This window comes from Lampetra planeri, chromosome 78, assembly GCF_965212315.1.
Source record: "Lampetra planeri chromosome 78, kcLamPlan1.2.h2, whole genome shotgun sequence".
Lineage (NCBI taxonomy): Eukaryota > Metazoa > Chordata > Hyperoartia > Petromyzontiformes > Petromyzontidae > Lampetra > Lampetra planeri.
The window spans coordinates 4,241,551-4,263,245 of NC_136183.1; the positions used below are offsets into that span (position 1 = coordinate 4,241,551).

The 21,695-nt window shown below is 47.2% G+C and overlaps 2 protein-coding genes and 1 long non-coding RNA gene across 3 annotated transcripts in view; 2 read left to right on the top strand and 1 right to left on the bottom strand.

Moving 5' to 3' along the window:
* The window catches only part of LOC144738160 (uncharacterized), a 443,570-nt gene that overhangs the window by 59,893 nt on the left and 361,982 nt on the right, over window positions 1–21,695 (bottom strand). The gene's annotated exons all lie outside the window — the stretch shown is intronic.
* LOC144738202 (uncharacterized) overlaps window positions 1–21,695 on the top strand; it is a 35,839-nt gene that overhangs the window by 12,081 nt on the left and 2,063 nt on the right. The window contains 2 exon segments of the mRNA XM_078621209.1: window positions 7,405–7,856; window positions 7,858–8,158. Of these exon segments, the coding sequence (XP_078477335.1) occupies window positions 7,405–7,856; window positions 7,858–8,158 (753 nt within the window).
* LOC144738208 (uncharacterized) lies at window positions 14,246–21,178 on the top strand. The gene is made up of 2 exons (XR_013589177.1): window positions 14,246–14,423; window positions 20,975–21,178. It is a non-coding gene; the product is annotated as an uncharacterized LOC144738208 (long non-coding RNA).

The window sequence follows — 21,695 nt, forward strand, 5'->3', positions numbered from 1 at the left end:
ATCCCGGGACCACGCCTCTGATCCGGCTTCCCATTAGCTGAGGCCCCGATTGTCCAGGCCAATCACCCCTGCTAACATGCCGTGATCACGCCGAGGCCATGCTCCCTGGCTCACCCCTTATTGGCTACAAAGCGGGACCGGCAAGCCAATCCCCACGTGAACCCTCTATGGCTGTTATTACATCACCCCCCCCCCCCCCCCCGTGAAAAAAATCAGCCGTCTCGGCTGGGAAAAAAGGGTGATCAACCAATTCCGTAAAACATCTTATTAGGGCACCAAGGTGCATTTAACAATAAAGGGTGAAACGGCGTCCCCGCGCCGAACAACACTTAAAAACAGTCACCCATGAAAAAACCCGACATACATTAGGGCGCCCCTGCAGCGCGGTAACGACAGTGAAGAAACAGCTAGACGATCAAACGTTAACGAAACGGGAGAGATTTCGATCGCGTACGCGACGCGGGACCCTCTCCGCTTCCAGCGCATGGTCGCTTTGCCTTCAGAACGACAGGAGGTGGTAGGCTTGAAGAAGAAGGTTGTTGGTTCTCGGTCATATCCAGGGCAGTCCCCGTTGGAGGGGGGGCAGCGGGGGCTTCCTCAGCCCTCAGAACCTGTTCATTTGTAGGAGGCACAACACAGTCCCCCTTGGGATCAACGGGCCTGGCAATCGGCGTAATCGGTCCGGCAGAACCCGGCAGGTCAGCTAGTGGGAATGAGGGACCGACACGCGTATCAACATAGGGTTTAAGTCGCGAGGAATGAACATACCACCGACGTTTTCCGTACGGAACGCGGATACTCTGTGAGTTCCGAACATCCACCAGCGTTACGGGCCCCCGCCACGGCCTGTGCAGTTTAGGGGATGTGCCCACCGGCACCTGGGGGCAGTGGAGCCATGCCAGGTCTCCCACTGACCAAGGCATGCGAGTACGCGATCGACGCGCATAACGTTCGTTCCTTGCCTGGGCACGGGCCGTCGCACACCTGGCAGCCTCTCGCGCCTCCGTAACTCGTTCAAGCGAGTCCCGCACGTGATCAGGCAAGGAGTGGGACGGTTGTTTACTCGGCTTAACCAGTTGCACATCGATGGGTGTAACATTCTCACGGCCATACATAAAAAAAAATGGTGAGTATCCCGTGGACGCGTGTGGAACCAGGCGGTATGCCGCTAAGACGCCTGGTATGTGCAAGTCCCAATCGGTTTGGTTTTCACTGACCGTGTGACAAAGCATAGCCGAGAGGGTACGGTTGAATCGTTCCACCATACCATCCGTTTGCGGATGGTATGGGGAAGTGCGAATTTTCTTTGTGCCCAGCGCGTCACAAACCTCCTTGAGCAATTTAGAGGAGAAGTTCCGCCCTTGATCTGTGAGCAGCCTCTCAGGTGCCCCCTTATCCATGACATACACGTTCAAGAAAGCGTCGGTGATGGACGCAGCCGTTTGGTCGGGTAGAGGCCAGGCCATCGGCCATCGAGAAAAATATTCCACCCCGACCAGAAGGTATTTATTGCCCCTAGCCGACGGGGGAAACGGGCCCAGAATGTCCAGAGCAACTAATTCGTTGATGCGGGACACCTCAATGGAACGTAATGGCGGTACATAGTGGTTCCGAGGCGGTTTCCTCTTCGCACAATCATGGCATGAGCGGCCAAAGTCATTGACGTCTGCCGTCATGCCGGCCCAGAAAAAATCCTTTTGCATCGCGGCCAAAGTCTTCTGGACGCCGAGGTGCATCAACTTATCAGCGTGCAGAGCGCGAAGCAGGTCGTAGCGAAGCGAAGTAGGCACGACCAAGGGTGGTCGGTCAGAAAACCCGTCGATGCACATTAACAGTCCCGACTTGCCTCGGAACATCTGCCACTTCCATCCCGCCAATTGAGCTTTTTGTTTCCCTATCAATTTCCGTAGCGGAGACAGCGAGGTATCAGCCTCCTGCTCACGTAACCAGACCGAGTGCGGCAGCCGTAAGGTATCATCGGTGTCCACCGACACCTTCTGGTCGTCCTCATTCGCTATCGCCCCCATAACCGGGCAGGGCAAGGTGGGCGGTGCCGCGCAGCGGTGCGTGCCCGTCAGGCAAGTGCACGGAGGAACGGGTGGCAGCCTTGAGAGCGCGTCAGCGTTCGCGTGACGGGGGCCCTCTTACGATATGTAATATGGAAGGAAAATTCCTGTAACGATTCCAACCACCGAGCCAATTGGCCTGACGGCTGGTCCAATTTCAAGGAGTATTGCAAAGCCGCATGATCAGTGCGAACGAGGAATTTCCTTCCATACATGTACGGCCGGTACAATCGAACAAAATGCACAATCGCCAAAAGTTCCCGCCTTGTCACGCAATATCGCGTTTCCGCAGGGGACAGAACCCTGCTGCCATACGCCACCACTCGCTCAACCCCGTCCTTACGTTGCGACAAAACGGCCCCAATGCCGATATCACTAGCATCCGTATCAAGGATGAACGGCTGTGAGAAGTCTGGGTAATCTAGCGTAGGCGCCGTGGCGAGGTGTTCCCGAAGTGATCTAAAAGAACTTTCTTCCTCCGCTCCCCATTTAAACCTTTGATTTTTGCCCGTTAGAACATGTAATGGTTTCGCCAACGTCGCAAAATTCTTAACGAAGCGGCGATAATAGGAAGCGAATCCAATTAACCGCCGAACATCACCCACGGAAGTGGGTGTGGGCCACTCTCGAACACATTTGATTTTCAGAGGGTCAGTGGACACGCCGTCCGAGCTGACAATATGACCCAAGTAACGGACGGAGTGTTGCAAAAGGTGACATTTTCTAGGCTTAAACTTGAGGTCAGCCGCCCGCATTCTTTGGAAAACCGTCTCCAGGCGTTGGAGGTGTTCATCGAACGTGCGTCTGAAAACAATGATATCGTCTAAATATATGAGGCACGTTTCCCACTGTAGTCCAGCCAACACCAATTCCATGAGCCGTTGAAACGTCGCCGGAGCCGCATTCAAGCCCATAGGCAACCGATTGAATTCAAAGAGACCTTGCGGCGTGCGGAATGCCGTTTTGGCTTTTGACTCATCATCGAGGGGAAGCTGCCAAAAACCCGAGGACAGATCAAGGGTGGAAAAGAATTTAGCACCCGATAAAGCATCCAATGAGTCATCCATCCTCGGTAAAGGGTACGCGTCCGCCACCGAAATTTTGTTCAACCGGCGGAAATCAACGCAAAATCTTGTACCACCATCTTTTTTCTTAACCAGAACGACGGGCGCGCCCCAAGGGCTGTTGGACGGCGAAATAATATCCGCCGCCAGCAATTCATCTACTGCTCCGCGCACGTGTTCCCTTTCCGCTGGGCTCATGCGATGAGGGTGCATACAGATGGGAGGTGTCGCACCGGTGTCAATATGGTGCGACAAAAGCGACGTGCGGCCGAGATCCAAATCATTTCTGCTGAAAACATCCGCGTACCGTAGCAATAATGAACGCAGAGCATTCCTTTGCTCATTCGACAAAGAAGAATTTTCCCCGCATAAATCTGCGATTCAGCGTTCTTGCGAACAATCGTGTGGAGCCCCATCAGCAGGCATCCGGGCGCGCGGCGTTTCGTCACAAGAGGCGAAATCGGTAGTGGCGTGAGCCAGCACCGATCCCTCCGGAACAACAACGCGGTCAGGTCCCCCATTCAACACCTGTATGAAAGGTGCCTGACCTGGTCGCACGATCGTTTGTGCCGCCGCCAAGGAAAAAGATTTAGCTACCGAATTTGATGGGGATAATAGCACGCCCTTCGCATCCCTTTCAATTTGAAGGGGTTTTCGGTAACGCAGCGGAAAGAGCATTTGCGCTCCCGACGGAACTTCCACCGTAGCAGCGACTACGGCAGTAACTGCGTTACCTGTAGGCGCACTGGCCAGCAGGGAAGGCAGGAATGACATCCTACGACCCCCCGGCATTTCCAAACAATCCTGGTCGACCCGTATTTTCAGCGGCATCTGGCGCAGGAAATCAGTACCAAGCAAGCATGGGACAGCTAGCGAGCGAGAGATCAACACAGGTCCTGCGGCGGTAATATTTCCGATAGCGATGCTCACATCTACCTGACCACAGATACCCATGCTACCCCCATTTGCGGCTACACACGCATCATTAACCCTGCGTATCCGCGACGTAGGAATGGACAACAAATGAAAAATAACATCTGAAATGATGGTGGCAGATGCGCCAGTGTCCACCAAAATACGGACGTCAACGCCGTCGATGGTACCCCGTACCGTCGACGAGCCTGACGCCGCAGCCACAACCCTGCGAGCCAATTTCTTCCACTGTGCAGCAGAGTGTGTAAATGGTGCAGGAGAAGTAAAATGATCCTTAAGAGTGTAAGAATGAGTGCGAGTGGATGAATGATGTGACACGACCTGCCGGGTGTCCGATTTGTGCCGACTCGCCCGAGGTTGTTGCAGTTCCGCAGCAGGTGGAGGTCCCCTTGGCGGAAGAGGCGACAGCAGAGGTCGGCAGCGGCAGTCGCGGGCGAAATGGCCTCGTCTGCCGCACTTGAAACACGCGGCCGTCGTCGGCCGGCGGTCGTATGACCCGGCCCCCGCACGTGGACGGCCTGCGTAGTCACCACCACGCTGGTCGCGCAGCCGCCGTCCCGGAATCCCATGCGGAACAGCAGCAGCCAGCACGTCGTCGTCGCCAGAGTCGTCGGAGCAGTGCACGACCCGTCGTGGAGACCACCCCAAGGGCGGCCCGTCGATTTCGGGTTTCCCCGTCCACGCCGCCATCTGGTCCCAGCGCTTGATGTTAAACTTGGCGTCCAGGCAGCGCGCCACCCATCGCGATGTAAGCGGTTCGTGGCCGCACACTGATAGAGAAATGTTGAGCTCCTGAGACAACTCCAGCATCCAGCATACGGGAAAGGATGAGAGGATCCAAATGATCGGCCGTCGCGTCGGGATAGGCAGCCATGGCCAGCGCCATCAACGCCCCCCGATAAGCCAAAGGCGACTCCTCCGATCCTCGGCGATGCGACATAAATTTTCTGGTGGCTGACGTCGGTGGGTCGTAAAATTCCGCCATCTCTGCGAATACATCTCGCAGTGTCTTCTTCTTGGACGCCGGGATGGAGCGGAAGACCCCCAGAGAAACATCATCAAGCAGTGTAGGTAGCACTCCCAGCGCCTCCTCCTCCGTCCAATGCACGGATCTAAAGGCTGACTCGAAGCGCCACGTAAAAGCACTCTAATCGCCCCCGGCGAGAAATTCTTTAATCTGTGGAAGGCGATGTCTGCGGTGGCAAGCGCGCGCCGCGGGCGTCTCCGACTGCGGTTCCCGCGCTCCACCCGTCGCAGGCAAAATGGCGTCCGGCGGCCGCGTGGCGGCAGGCGCGCCCAAAATGGCGGCCGACGGCTCCAGCGCAGCCGCCCCGCCCAAAACGTCGGCTTCTTCCCGCATGGCAGGAGCAATGGCGGACTCCGATTTTTTTGTAGGACCCCTTCCCGCGGCGTCCAGCTGATCCGCAATCTGGCGACCCACGGCTGGTGAGGACGCTACCGCGGTCACCAGACTCAGCAGAATGGCGCGTAACGACTCAATCTGCTCCGCCATCAGCCGCCATCTGTCTTTCGTTCCTGCGGTGGTCGCATCTTCTCCCAGTCGACGCTGAGAGGCGTCGAGGAGAGCAGTATCAGCAGGCGGCATAGGGGCTGTAGCCCCCAACAGCTCATCTTCGTCCGTCTCGGCCTCTTCCTCCGATGGAGGCTCGGGCAGGTTCTTTTTTCTGAGGTGCTTGGTCATCTTGACGATCGTCCAAACGGTCGCAGAAGAACTTCTGACACCAATGTAATAAACCTTCTTGAGACGGCTTCCGGAATCGGTCCTTTTTATTTTCAACTTCCACAGTTACACTTCACACACTTCCCGTTGCTGACAGACAACGGAAAGCGGGCAGACTTCCCGCCAAGTCCCCACCGCGTACGTGGCACCCAGAGCCCCGTACGCTCGTGACTCCTGCTCTTCTCGTTCCCAAGTCTGCTCCCGACTTCTCTCTCCCTCTCTCTCTTAATCCCTTCGTCACGTGGTACCCCCCAGCCAATCCTCCGTAGACAGCGTTGACCGTTCCCGATGGTTCCCTGTCAATCCCGGGACCACGCCTCTGATCCGGCTTCCCATTAGCTGAGGCCCCGATTGTCCAGGCCAATCACCCCTGCTAACATGCCGTGATCACGCCGAGGCCATGCTCCCTGGCTCACCCCTTATTGGCTACAAAGCGGGACCGGCAAGCCAATCCCCACGTGAACCCTCTATGGCTGTTATTACACAAAGCTGTGAGTGTCCATCGCCAAGGTCTAGTCCATTGCAAAGGTCTCGTCAAAAAAACAGGCAATAGTCTACATTATAGACTGCCAATACACTCGCCGAGGTTAAGAACCAGGCTACAGTCGACATTATAGTCTGCCAGTACGCTCACCGAGGTTAAGAACCAGGCTACAGTCTACATTAGTGGTTTTTTTTCTTCTATTCACTTTATTTGTATTATTATTTTCTATCTACGTGACTTTACCGAAATAACCAAAGAATATGAATTCCTGCTGTCACGAAAGTTTTAAGTCAAGATTTTCCCAGGGAGGTGATTTTTTTCTAGAACATATGCAAGGCCCCATTTCATCATGAAATTCAACAGGTACAGAACAAAATTTTATAAGAATGGAAACAGTCAGGAAATTACCACTGCACATATGCAGCTTAAGTTAGATTTGTTCATCCTCGCATTCAAGCTCATCTGAGCCTGGCTTCACACCTCTAAGTTGCAAATGAACATTAATTTATACATTTCTGCATAATACAAATAGTATTCTTTTCAACAGCCTTTGCTATGTTAGCTAATTTTTCTTAAATAAATATTCCTGTCGTAGCTAGACAACCAAAATTGTGTGCTTGGAGTTTTTGGTAAACATTAATTTTGAAGACACTAGGGTGTCCAGGCATATTTATGACCATTTGCCCTCGCATTGTGTGCCTTAACAGCCCTTTGTGATGAATTGGGGAATCTCTTTCACTATATCATGAAAATATGAATATTTATAGATGTGTAAGTCATGTGTGACTGTGTTTATATGCATTCCTCTGTGCCTCAATACTCACATACATGGTGTGGACATGCTTTTCTGTTTGCAGCTGACGCTCTCTCTGCAGAATTGGCCTGATGGAGCAAAGGCACTCAGCGCAGTTCAGTACAAGAAGGAAACAATGCGACCAGCATGCAAACAGCACGGATCGTACTGGAAACTTGACACAGCACCAGAGAACACACACAGGAGAGAAACCCTTAGAGTGCTGTGTGTGTGGGAAGGCATTTTCAGATTCATCTACTCTTAAACAACACCACAGAACACACACAGGAGATAAACCTTTTAAGTGCAGTGTGTGTAAAAAGGTGTTTGCACAGTCATCCATTCTTAAATCACACCAGAGAACACACACAGGAGAGAAACCTTTTAAGTGCACTCTGTGTGGGAAGGCGTTTGCAATGTCATCACATCTTAAGATCCACCAGAAAACACACACAGGAGAGAAACCTTTTAAGTGCACTCTGTGTGGTAAGGCGTTTGCAAAGTCATCAAATCTTCAAACCCACCAGAGAACACACACAGGAGATAAGCCCTTCAAGTGCAATGTGTGTGGGAAGGCATTTTTTGATTCATCTACTTTTAAACAACACCAGAGAACACACACAGGAGATAAGCCCTTCAAGTGCACTGTGTGTGAGAAGGCGTTTGCACGGTCACCAGATCTTCAAAGACACCAGAGAACACACACAGGAGAGAAACCTTTCAAGTGCACTGTGTGTGAGAAGGCGTTTGCACAGTCATCACATCTTCAAAGACACCAGAGCACACACAGGAGAGAAACCCTTCAAGTGCACTGTGTGTGAGAAGGCATTTTCATGGTCGTCATATCTTCAGACCCACCAGAGAACACACACAGGAGATAAACCCTTCAAGTGCAGTGTGTGTGGGAAGACATTTTTAAATTCATCTGCTCTTAAACAACACCAGAGAACACACACAGGAGAGAAACCTTTTAAGTGCATTCTGTGTGGGAAGGCGTATGCAAAGTCATCAAATCTTCAGTCCCACCAGAGAATACACACAGGAGATAAACCCTTCAAGTGCAGTGTGTGTGAGAAGGCATTTTCAGATTCATCTACTCTTAGAAGACATCAGACAACACACACAGGAGAGAAACTCTTCAAGTGCAGTGTTTGTGGGAAAGCGTTTGCACATTCATCAAATCTTAAAAAACACCAGAGAACACACACGCATCAGAAAATCCACAAGAAGTGTAATCTGAAATCAGCTTGTGAAAGTCAAAGTGCTGCAATGACCCCATTGTTCATGAAACAAGAACCAGAAGACAATCCCAGCCTGGACACTTTGAAAGGTATCAAGGTGAAATATGAAGAGGCGAAAGTGAAATGTGAAGAAGTAACATTGAAGAGCGTAGAAGTGAAGGTTAAATTTGAAGATTCAACTGCAAAATCGGACCTTCACATAGATGGAGGCAGTGTGAAGTAGGAACTAAATTCTGACTGAGGCAGAGCGAGGCAACTCCCAGGAGTTTGTGGATGTGGAGGTGTGGGTGGACTTCTTAGACAATACAAAGTCAAATGGAGACCAGGTAGATGTGCAAGCTTGAGACAATTAAGCTCCAATGGATGCACCTTTGTCACAGGCCTTTCTAATGAATATAATGTGAAGTTGAACACTCAATTTCTAGGTTCAAACTGCAGTGTAAGAGTGGCCAGTATTTGTGGATCTGTGGGTTGGGTCGTTCTCGAATCCGGGAGCAACTCATGTGTTTTCTAACATATCTCATCTTAGACACTCGAAGGGTGCCCATAATGGGCATCTGCCCCTGTGTGCCACAAGGTGACCGTTCACTGGCTTGCATGTGGATATGAGTTTGTAAGTCGGGGGCGATGATTGATATACCAGTCGGATTTGAACCTTGAACCTCTGCAACAAATAGAGAATGTACTACTACTTGGCTTCCCTCTATGAGAGTGCTGCACATATAGGCCTCATCTCGTCAGATCAACTTGTAAATACGTTGCAACGTGACGCAGTACATTCCAGTATAGTAATAAAATGTTGCCAATGTGCCCTTTGATTATTTTGAATCGTAACTGAAAGAATACCTGTCTGATTCTGTACGTACATGCAACATTTTGTGTATTAATGTCAAACATGGAATATGTGATGTCAGGACAAAGTATCTGTTTTGGTGGTAACCTGTACAAAAACTCACGTGAGAGCTGTTATTTTTGTGATACGGGTCAAAGGGTATTTTTGTGAATCAGGACGCATCTGACTGGGGCAACTCATTGTCTTTGAAATCGGGAGCATAGTCGGATCATTCATCAGTTAAGGTATGCCATTTATAAGTTACGTATAGGAGATACATTCTCCACAAGACCACTAATTATCATTTTGTATTACGTATACATTTTGTCGAACTGAGACTTGAAATGGACCTTGCCGATGAACATCAGTTGAAGCAAGCCGGACTGTTGAGACATTGTACACCAAAACCAGTCCACAGGTGGCTTGTACTGAACACATGTGTAGTGCCATAAGGGAGGAGGGGCTGCTGGGGGCTCTAGGATCCTAGGCAGATAAGCCCTCGGTGCCAGGCGCTAGGATCCCAGGCACCCCAAACAGTTAAGCCCCTTGGCGCCACCAACGTGGGGGCTGTGCGTGCTCTGTGGGATATCTGGGCGCACACAACCCCACCCTTCGTTGGGGACGAGGCATAAAAGGGCAGCTCCCTGGCCGATCGGGGCCAGTTGCAGCTCAAGACCCAAGACCAGCCAGCTTAGAACCCTGGACCCCCTCGTCCCGCTTGTCCTTGTATGGGCCGGGACGCTGTGAGGGCCAGTGGTGGGACTCTGGGACTCCCGGCTCTACGTCCTTGTAAGCGCGAGTTCCGAGGAAGCCAGAGTCAAGACCCGCACCTTGGTTGGGTCAAGTCAATTAGCCTCCCCCAGGGTAATTGCAGCCGGAGGACCCCAGAGCGTAGCCAGAGTAGTGTATCTAGGCTGTGTACCTAGGCTGTAACAGAGTATCAGGACTGTTGGAGTGTTGTATTGTAATAAAGAAGATACCTCTACAAGTGTCTCCGGAACCCATTACACATGCATTCCTAAAAGGCCGTGGTATTTATAGTTTGTGTAAAACATTCCTTTGTTTCGTGTAGAGAGCGTTCAATGAAAGATGTCTGCCGATCTGTTTTTTCGCAAGGAGGTACTTTAAAGAGCACATTTGAAGGCATCGTGGATTTTTGTTACAGATTTGTATTCTACCCTAGGTTTTATTGAATTTTAACTTCTATTTAATTAAAACTTTAGATATATCTGTCTGCATTGATATCCCACCTTGTTTACCACATGTTTACTTAAATATGTAGACGCTCCCTCTGAAGACGTCACCTCAAATTAACGAGTGGGTTACGTCAGGGCCTCCCCCTCTCTCTGGCTTGTGATGTCACCAAGAGCAGAACTCGCCTCCACGGAATCTAACGACTGCACTGTCTTGGAATGCATTTACACAGTAATCAAATCTTCACAACTGCCAGGGAACACACATTAAAAACCACTTAATGTACACTTGGAAGGCCTTTTGAATTGTCTTGAAACTGAAACACGCGTAAGGAGGTCTACAAGGAGCAGAGTCTGATTGACGTGTGAAATTTGAAGTTCCATAAGCCCATCGTTTGTGATGCAATGACCCAATAAAGATGGCAGCTGGGAAACGTCACCATTCGTGAAGGTGACCTGTGAAGGCTCCAGGGTTTGACTTCCAGGTCGCTAATGGAGCCCGAGACGAATCACAGCCATTTGTGGATGTGGAGGTTTGGGAGGACTTTTCGGACAATTTCGAGTAGAAGCAGACAGCATGTGTGACCATAAATATTGGGTAGACCTGTAACCAAAAGCACGAGACACGGTTTCCCAATGTTTATTTCAATTGTTTAGTTTTTAGTTGATTTGGAATACAGTACTTATTTCAATGGTGATGTAAATTTTAGTTGATGTTTACCTAACGCCATTACTTGGGTAAGGCTTAAGTATTGAATATCGCGTTTTTAGCCGTCGCGCGGCATTTTCCAAGAACGTAACCTACGATATTCAAAGGGCGGCTGTATTTTCTGTCAATCGAGTACAGCAGGGGAGTACGGATTTTTACTAGAAACTAGATCTCTGCGTTCTTGACGTAATTAAGGCTTATGGTACCCTAAATAGGCTTGGTGCTTTGGGTTCCTTGATTTCGATGTCTCGACATCTGCTCACATTCGTTGAGGATTTTTATGATTTTTGGCAGGCCCATCTAAAGGTGCGTGACCAGGAGTTGGAACCATTTCCTGTTCAACTCGGCTTGTGACAGAAATTCACTCTGGCCCAATGCATTACATTTGTAATGTGAGGTTACACCTGGATAATAATGATGGGCTCTGCTGGCTTCAGCCCGCAACCAATGGGGAGTCGAGTTTGGGGCGTGGCCCTGGAGCCGTACATTAGCTTCCAGAAAGTTCCAGGGGTGTGGCTGAGGATTGGTTGCGGGGCATCACGTGGGCCAGGGATTAAAAGGAGCGGAGAAGCCACGTGGCTGGTGCCGTGGTCCGGAGCCTGCCACGTGGCGGGCCGCCGCAGGCTCTCTCTCACGCTGTCAGCCAACAGCGTGAAGGAGCAAGGGAACTGGAGGAACGAATGTGGTGGAAGCTGTGAACGAAACTGAATAAAGAATTCTCAATTCACGATGTCGTCTCAACGGGGTTTATTACACATTACATAGCATCTTCAATAATTATGTAGTTTGAGAAGCTCACAATGGCCGTATAAATAAATTGGATTCGTCGCAGTTAAAAATAATACGCTTATCGATGACTGGTTATAGTTAAGGGATTATACTGGTAGGAACGAAGTGAACCAGCCTACAATAGATTATATCGTCCGTCCGTCCGATGTCCGATTACGTGTAACAACATCGCCCCCTACTGCAAACACTTGGCAGGACCCTACAAAAACCTTTAGACTCAGTGAGGCTTTCCTGGCTAAACAAGTGTAACATTCCCTTATAATTCCCTGAGATAGCTTTTAATTAAACATTTAAATTTAAAATTAACTCACAGCGGCCTAAAGCCTACAGCTAGGCCTAAAGCCTAGAACTAGGCCTCAAACTCTCCCTTCGTATTGTACCCCCGCCATTTCATTTTATTATAGCCATTCATTTGTTCGTTCCTACCAGCCCACCCCGCAGGGACCTGTTTCCCTGCTGGTCAGCCCTGTTGCATCTGCTGATGATCTGGTAATGGCTACTCAATGAGATGGCTGGCTGAGGTGCCATTTCTTGTTTTGCCAGACACACACAGTAACAATAACAACAACCGCCATTCGACACTAAGTGGCGGTCACGTCACCATGGCGCTTGTGCCAGGCTATGTGCACGGGGTAGACCCCCAGGTGCCATGGGTCGACTGACTCAGTTGACTGGCCGATGCACCATCTGTACCCCCGACTGTGCCAACACAGTGTACACACACACACACAGTTTGTACACACACACACACAGTTTGTACACACAATGTACACGCACAGTGTACACGCACAGGGTACACACACACAGTTTGTACACACACAGTGTACGCACACAGTACTCTTTGGTTCTTTTCGGTTAAGTCACGTCTAAAAATAAAATAATAAATTAAAATAACATTACGACGTTTCGATTGCAACACAAGCAATCATCATCAGGTATAAAAGAAATAGCAACACAAATCTAACTAGAAAACTATAGACAGACATACAAGCAGACAGACATCACAACGGCACACAGAGAGAGAACACACATCGGCACAAAGAGAGGGGTCGTTTCTGTGACGGTCCCTTAAATATAGAGAGGGGGGGCGGGGACGGAGAGAGGTAGGGGGCAGAGAGAATTAGCATATCAATGAGTGTACGACCACGTACTCCTGTTGCAAGTAAGATGACAATGTGGAACGGGCACGCAAAATTGAAAATTAGGAGACAGGCACACGAAAATTAAATAACCTAGCAAAATATCGAAATGTGATGTAATACAACACAGAGAGTCGGTTAACACACAACGCATAGCCTGGTTGATTACGTGTTTCAAAATTTGCTAAGTTAGAATTTTAAGTGTGAAAATTCCAAAGAGATGACACAGGCAGAGAGAACAAATAGCCAGAAAGAAAAAGGATAAGCTTAAAACTTCCCCGTAGAAGTGGTTCAATCTTAATTTAGGAGCTTTCGTGACTGCAGGAATTACTCTTTGGTTCTTTTCGGTTAAGTCACGTCTAAAAATAAAATAATAAATTAAAATAACATATTACGACGTTCATCTCTTTGGAATTTTCACACTTAAAATTCTAACCAGGCTATGCGTTAATTGTGTGTTAACCGACACTCTGTGTTGTATTACATCACATTTCGATATTTTGCTAGGTTATTTAATTTTCGTGTGCCTGTCTCCTAATTTTCAATTTTGCGTGCCCGTTCCACATTGTCATCTTACTTGCAACAGCAGTACGTTGCCGTACACTCATTGATATGCTAATTCTCTCTGCCCCCTCGCTCTCTCCGTCCCCGCCCCCCCTCTCTATATTTAAGGGACCGTCACAGAAACGACCCCTCTATTTGTGCCGATGTGTGTTTTCTCTCTGTGTGCCGTTGTGATGTCTGTCTGCTTGTATGTCTGTCTATAGTTTTCTAGTTAGATTTGTGTTGCTATTTCTTTTATACCTGATGATGATTGCTTGTGTTGCAATCGAAACGTCGTAATATGTTATTTTAATTTATTATTTTATTTTTAGACGTGACTTAACCAAAAAGAACCAAATAGTAATTCCTGCAGTCACGAAAGCTCCTAAATTAAGATTACACACACAGTGTACACGCACACAGTGTACACACACAGTGTACACACACATAGTTTGTACACACAGGGTACACACACACAGTTTGTACACGCACAGTGTACACACACACAGTTTGTACACAGTGTATACACACACAGTGACGTCACCACTCATTAACTCGTCGGCGTGAGACGCCAGGGAAAGCTGTTCCCCGCTAGTGACGTCATGTCACCAAGATATTCAATCCCACCCCCTCCACCGCGCGTTTGACTGGCGGTTCATTAACATAATTTATTCATAAAAACCGTCGCTATTTCATTGCGACGGGTTCAGCAGCCAAACCCAATCACCCCACGTGAGCCCGGCTCATTAACATAATTTATTCAATTACACCGCTGCTTGTTGGGGGAGGGGATTGTGTGATGAACCCCGCTAGTGACGTCATGTCACCTGCTGACGCCTGACGTCACGAGACACCAGGAAACTGCCGATCCGCGCGCGCGCTCATTGAGATCCGAGGTGAGAAGTTCACATCGTGGTGGTTGTTGTTGTTTACCCAGGTAGAGCCTCGTTCCTCTCGTAGGGATATCAATTGAGTAGCAGCGAGGATGGAATCAATGTCCAGGTTGGAACATTACAACGCGGGGCCTACCCATGCGGGGCCTTGCCTCCTGCCCTCGCCTGATTGCATTTGCTTTAATTATCTGCTTAAGTTTAATTTGTCTTCATCTGGCTCACTACTTTGAAACTTTGTTTCTTTTAAATATTTCTACAGTTTTTTTTTATCTTACCAGGTCAAGCGCACTTCAGCTGCTATACCGCTCTTGTTTTCAGAAGCGACCTGCCCACAACAAAGTGTAGCTATACTACACTTTGTGTAGCTATACTAACTCTATAGCAGTGTGTACTGGCTGTAGTCGTAGCTATACTAACTCTATAGCAGTGTGTACTGGCTGTAGTCGTAGCTATACTATATAGCAGTGTGTACTGGCTGTAGTAGTAGATATACTATATAGCAGTGTGTACTGGCTGTAGTCGTAGCTATTCTAACTTGATATCAGTGTGTACTGGCTGTAGTAGTATCTATACTAACTTTATAGAAGTGTGTACTGGCTGTAGTAGTAGCTATACTAACTGTATAATAGTAATCTTTGGTTCTTTCGTTGAGTCATGTAGATAGAAAAATAAGAATAGAAATAAAGTGAATAATAACGTGAATAAAAATAATAATAAAAATAACCATTAATGTAAACTGTAGCCTGGTTATTACGTTTCGTGAGTGTACTGGCAGTCTATGATGTAGACTATAGAAATGGTTATTAATAACTAAGAATAAGTCTATAGACTGCCAGTACACTCGCTCAGCTGAATAACCATTGCTACAATCTACATTATAGACTGCCAGTACACTCACCAAATTTGATAAGCAGGCTACAGCCTACATTATAGAGTGCCAGTACACTCACCGAGGTTAGGAACCAGGCTATAGTCTACATTATCGACTGCCAGTACGCTTACCGAGGTTAAGAATGATGCTCGTCTACATTATAGTCTGCCAGTACACTCACCCAGCTTAATAACCATTGCTACAGTCTACATTATAGACTGACAGTACACTCACCGAGGTTAAGAACCAGGCTATAGTCTACAATATAGACTGCCAGTACACTCAACCAACTTAATAACCATTGCTATAGTCTTATCTTGATTTTAAGCTTTCGTGACTGCAGGAATCCATACTCTTTGGTTCTTTCGGTAAATTCACGTAAATAGAAAAAATAATAGATCACGACGTTTCGATCGCAACTCAAGCAACTGTCATCAGGTGTGAAACAAACAGCAGGACGACTGCTGTCGTAGGAGAAAGAGCTGCTGCAACAAGAGTTTTTATAGGATTTTGGTGGGCCCAACCCAAGGATAAGTGGGTGGAGCTAGAGATGGAATTTGTACACAAATGTAAATGTGAGAGATTAGTATGTCAATGTGAGACGGCCCAGCTACCGGGGGTGTGCCAATGAGAAGATTAGCATGTCATTGTCAGAGAGCCCGGCAATAGGAACAAACAATCCCTAAGAGCACGAGGTACACATGGTGAGAGAGAGACACAGAGAGAGAGAGAGACACACAGAGAGTCGGAAATAACAGCTCACATAGGCAGGTAGGATGGAAACATCAGTCAGTTAAGACTTTACTTGGTTTATAATGTCCTTCCAATGATTGCTCATTGTGTACCCATCTTCTCAGTTGAAGTTGTGTCTGTGTTTATATATCTGGATGGCTTCATGAACATGAACACATCTTTGATGATAGCCGGTGGGTTTGCAGAGTACCTTCGTCTTGGAAAAATCAATTTCGTGTGAGCCCACAGCATTAAAACAATGATCAACAATGGCAGAGGTATTGACCCTACCGTGTTTCAGATCTGCCTTGTGTTCGCGAACACGGTCTGAGACATGTCGTTTCGTTTCCCCAATGTAACTGCTGCCGCAGCCACAACTTAATTTGTAGACACGAGGGTATTGCATGTCAGGAATCACATCCTTCACAGATGGGATCAAATCACGGATTTTGTGTACTGTTTTGAAACAAACCTCGATCTTGTGTTGGTTTAAGATTTTTGGAAATATTTTTGGTAACCCCTGCTATGTATGGCAAAGTGATGGTTTTGATTGGATCCTAAGATGGTTGTCTCCCCATGGCTGGGGAGACAGCTTTGCAGATTGTACTGTCAGAATATCCATTCATCCTGAGGGCTTGGTGTACGTGCTCCAGCTCACTGGCTAAGTGGCGCTGGTCGGAGATGCAACAGACTCTATGGTGTAGTGTTTTGATTAGGGAATTATCCTGGGCTGGATGGTGGTGGGAGTCAGGCTTTAGATTGGCATCCATGTGGATGGCTTTCCTGTAGACAGTGTCCCAACAAGCCATCAGGTCTCTTCTCGATCACAACATCCAGGAATGGTAGCTTGCCGTTTTCCACTTGCATGGTGAATTTGATAGATGGGTGTATGGAATTGACGTGGTTGAGCCTTAATATGGCTACTATTATGGCCAGTACACACTGCTATAGAGTTAGTATAGCTACTATACTTTTTAGCAGCGTGTAATGGCTGTAGCAGTAGCTATGCTAACTCTATAGCAGTGTGTACTGGCTGTAGTAGTAGCTATACTAATTCTAAAGCAGTGTGTACTGGCTGTAGTAGTAAGGTAGAACCCATTGGGGTACCCTCATTTTGTTTGTAGAATGTACCATTCCAGGTGAAGTAAGTGTTGGTAAGGCAGTGCCTTACCAAAGTTGGTACATCTGGGTTCAGTCACTGTTGGACCAAGTCTTCAATGATTGCAATGGTGTCAGGTACATGTACCTTGGTGAACAGGGAGTCTACATCGAAACTGACAAGCAAATCATCGGGAGACAGTGAGATGTCCTTGATTAGTGAAACCAAGTGAGCTGAGTTAAATACAGCTGAGGTGGTCGTGCCCGTGAAAGGAAGCAGGGTCTCAGACAGAAATTGGGCCAGTTTGTAGGTGGGTGAGTTAACGGTGAAGACGATAGGACGGAGCAGGGTACCTACTTCTGTGGATTTTTGTAAGGCCATAAATTTTGGGTGGTCTAGCAGCCGAAGGTTTTAGAGAGAGCTGCTTGGTCGGTTCGATTAGCGAAGTCGAATTAGTGATGATATTGTTGGTTTTCTTAGCTAGGCGGTTGGTGGGATCTCTATTGATTTTGGTATAGCTACCATCATTAAGAAGGTCCTAAATTTTGTTGTTGTAAGTGGTTCTATCCATGATGACAGTGGCATTGCCTTTGTTGCCTGAGAGGATGACAATGTCTTCTCTCTTTTTTAATTGAGTGAGTTCAAAACGCTCGTCCTTGCTGATGTTGCTAACGGGTTTCTTCGCGTTTTTGAGGATTGCAGCGATTTCAGATCTTGCAATGTCTGCCAGGATGTGTCCCAAACCTTTGAGGGCTATGTCGACCTGGGCAATGATATCACACACTGGGATGTGTTTAGGGGAGACTGTGAAATTCAACCTTTTAGCTATTACCGATTTTCGGCTGTCGGAAATTGGGCTGTTACTCTGATTGATAAAAATCTTGTTAACATCTGACTTTTTAATGTGTGGCTTGGGCTTCTTTTTTGACAGGAGGTTTAATTTAGCAATAAAGTTAACTTTACATTTATTTGACATTGAAGTTGCTGAATAAACTATCATGTTATCTATATGGTCCCAATCAGTTGTTATGACATTTTATCTGTTAATGCTAAGTGTCATTGTAAGAGAGTCTTGTCTAAATTATCAAGTTAAAATTGGAGCAATCTTATTCTCTCTGAGATTAGAGCTAGGTTGGCCCTAAGCATAGTCTACATTATAGACTGCCAGTACACTTAACTCTGATTAAGAACCAGGCCTACATTAGTGTTTCTTTTTATTTTTACTATTTCGATTATAATTAACTTATTTTTTTATTAAGATTTTTCTATCTACGTGACTGTACCGAAAGAACCAAGAATATAGTACTTAACAGTGCTCTGATACGGCCTAGTCCCATGCAGGGCCCCCGGCCTCGCGCATGCACAGATGTGTGCTTTGGCGCGCGCTCAGCGTAGTAATATAATCATTAATAGTACTAAATTGTTATACCATGGGACCTCCTTCGCCTTTTGGCGTCCTCTGGTCTAACACTGTTTGAGACTAGGCTCGAAAGAAAGCTGTCTCTGGTGTAGACCAGTTTCAAGGACATTGCATATAGTATCCGTGATTTTTTTAGCATTTTGACTGCAAATATTGTGGTTAATGCAGATATGAATCCTTGTAAAAAGGTTTCAGTTTTGTTGCCAGAATAAAAGGTAGAACAACCCTATTATTATTATATTTTGGTACTGGCAAAGGAGGTCTAATGATGTAGATGCTTACCCCGAGCCCTCATTACTTTGATAGTGCATTGTCTTTGAGCTGTACGTATTTTGGCGTCATCTGGTCTAGCACCAATTGAGACGAGGCTCTAAAGAAAGCTATCTCTGGTGTGGACCAATCAGTTTCAAGGACAATTCATATATTATCAGTGTTTTTTTGTTTTCATTTTGACTGCAAGTATTGTGGTTAATGCACGCATGACTCCTTGTAAAAAGGTTTCAGTTTTGTTGCCAGAAAAAAGGGGAACAACCCTATTATTATGACAATGCATATACTATCAGAGCATGTTTTTTTTGCATTTTGACCACAAGTATATGTGGTTAATTGCAAAGGTTTCAGTTTGGTGTTTTAACTTCTTAACACCAGTTTTGTTGCCAGAAAGAAATAAGAAAACCTATTCTTATACTAAATTGTTAATTTAACTACTTTAAAGTTGACGGACACAAAATACGATTAGCGCTGGCTCACCACGGGGCTTATCGCATGGTACCCGGGTACTTTTTTTAAACAAAACTCCACGGTTCGTGAGTCAAATCCGTCACAAGTTTCGTATACAGACAGACGGACAGAAAAACAGACAAAAATTACTTGTGTAGTGGGTTCGAATTAGGTGCACACACACGCAGCTTGGAGGCAACACTATTTATTAAACGGTAAGTAATATAACACTGTACATAAGGTGGTGACCACCTTCCTCAACTCACTAACACTCTGGAACACGACACAGACTGGACCAGGCAGGCAACGGCCTGCCTGGCCCAGGACGACGACTCGGGACTTGATGACCGATGATGTCTTCACTTTGGAGTACAGTACAACAGCCTCGCTCTGCGTTCACACCACGCTTATATCTGGTTTGGCGTGGCTGGCTCCGCCCCGGCATGGCTGGCTCTCTTCAGGCCACGCCTCCCTTCCCAGGACACGCCTCACTTCCCCCACCTCTGGGAAGGTCCGGATCCCTCCACCACGTGACCCCCCAGGCACCCCCTTGGGGCCCCCAGCCTTCGTACAGGCCGACACAGTAGTGACCATTCTATGTCACTACATCACCCCCCCCCCCCTGTATAAACACACAGCCGTCCCCGGCTGTAACACAACTGTGAAACATCGAAAAGGTGTGCCTCCGAACCAGCAACATCAATAAATGACCGGCGACCGATAAGAAATACAATCACGTAATATATACAGAATCGACGAGGGTAAAAGGGAACCGCATAGAAAACGGGGAATTAACAACAAATATACATGAAAACTGGCTAACCCACTTACGCTCCAGCACAGCCCCCCCCCCCCCCCCCCCCCGTTAGAATCACGCATGCAATGACAGTCACCCGTTAGCACCCCCCCGCCTTTCCGACGTGGCGTCACAACCAGTAGCACGCGTCGGCCATATCGGGGGGGGGATTTCCATGTTACCACCCCACCGCCTTTCCGACGTGTCGTCACAACCAGTAGCACGCGTCGGCCATGCTTGCCCTGAGCTCTCATACTCTGATGGTGCATTGTCTTTGAGTTGTGTGCCTTTTTGCGTCATCTGGTCCAACCCATGTGAGACTAGGCTCTAAGGAAAGCTGTCTCGGGTGTGGACCAATCAACTTCAAGGACAGTGCACATTATCAGAGTTATGTCTTTTGTTTGTATTATGACTGCAGGTATTGCGGTCTATACAAACATGACTCCTTGTAAAAAGGTGTCAGTTTTGTTGCCAGATAGTAGGGTAATAAACAATTATCATATTTTAACTGGCAAATGAGGTTCCCATAGTGATTAATTTATGTATTTCTGCATAATACAAATAGTATTATTTTCAACACACTTTGCTATTATAGCTGAATTTTTCTTAAATATTCCTTTCATAGCTAGACAGCTGAAATTGTGTGCTTTGAGTTTTGGGTAAACATTCATTTTGAAGATACTAGAGCATCCAGGCATATTTATGACCATTGGCCCTCTCATTGTGTACCTTAACAGCCTGCGTGATGAATTGGGGAATTATTTTCACTATATCATGAATATATGAATACGTTTAGATATGCAAGTCATATGTGACTGTGTATATATGCATTCTTCTGTGCCTTGATACTGATATAGATGGTGTGGATATGTTTTTCTGTCTGCAGCTGACGCTTCATCTGACTCTTCCTCAGCAGAATTGGTCTGATGGAGCAAAGGGACTCGGCGCAGCTCGGTACAAGAAGGAAACAATGCGACCAGCATGCAAACAGCAAGGATCGTAGGGGAGTTTGACACAGCACCAGAGAACTCACACAGGAGAGAAACCATTCAAGTGCACTGTGTGTGACAAGGCATATGCACAGTCATCAACTCTTCAGATCCACCAGAGAACACACACGGAAGATAAACTTTTCAAGTGCAGTTTGTGTGTAAAGGTATTTTCAGGTTCATCTCCTCTGAAACGACACCAGATAACACACAGGGGAGAGAAACCCTTCAGGTGCCTTTTGTGCGATAAAGCATTTGCAAAGTCATATCTTCAAAAACACCAAAGAACACACATAGGAGAGAAACCCTTCAAGTGCAGTGTGTCTGAGAAGGCATTTGCAAAGTCATCAAATCTTCAGAACCACCAGAGAACACACACAGGAGAGAAACCCTTCAGGTGCACTATGTTTGAAAAGGCTTTTACAGAATCATCAATTCTTCATGACCACCAGAGAATGCACACAGGAGAGAACCCCTTCAAGTGCACTGTTTGTGAGAAGGCATTTGCAAAGTCATCAAATCTTAAAAAACACCAAAAAACACACATGGGAGAGAAACCCTTCAGGTGCACTGTGTGTGAGAAGGCATTTTCACAGTCATCGAGTTTTAAAATACACCAGAGAACGCACACAGGCGAGAAACCCTTCA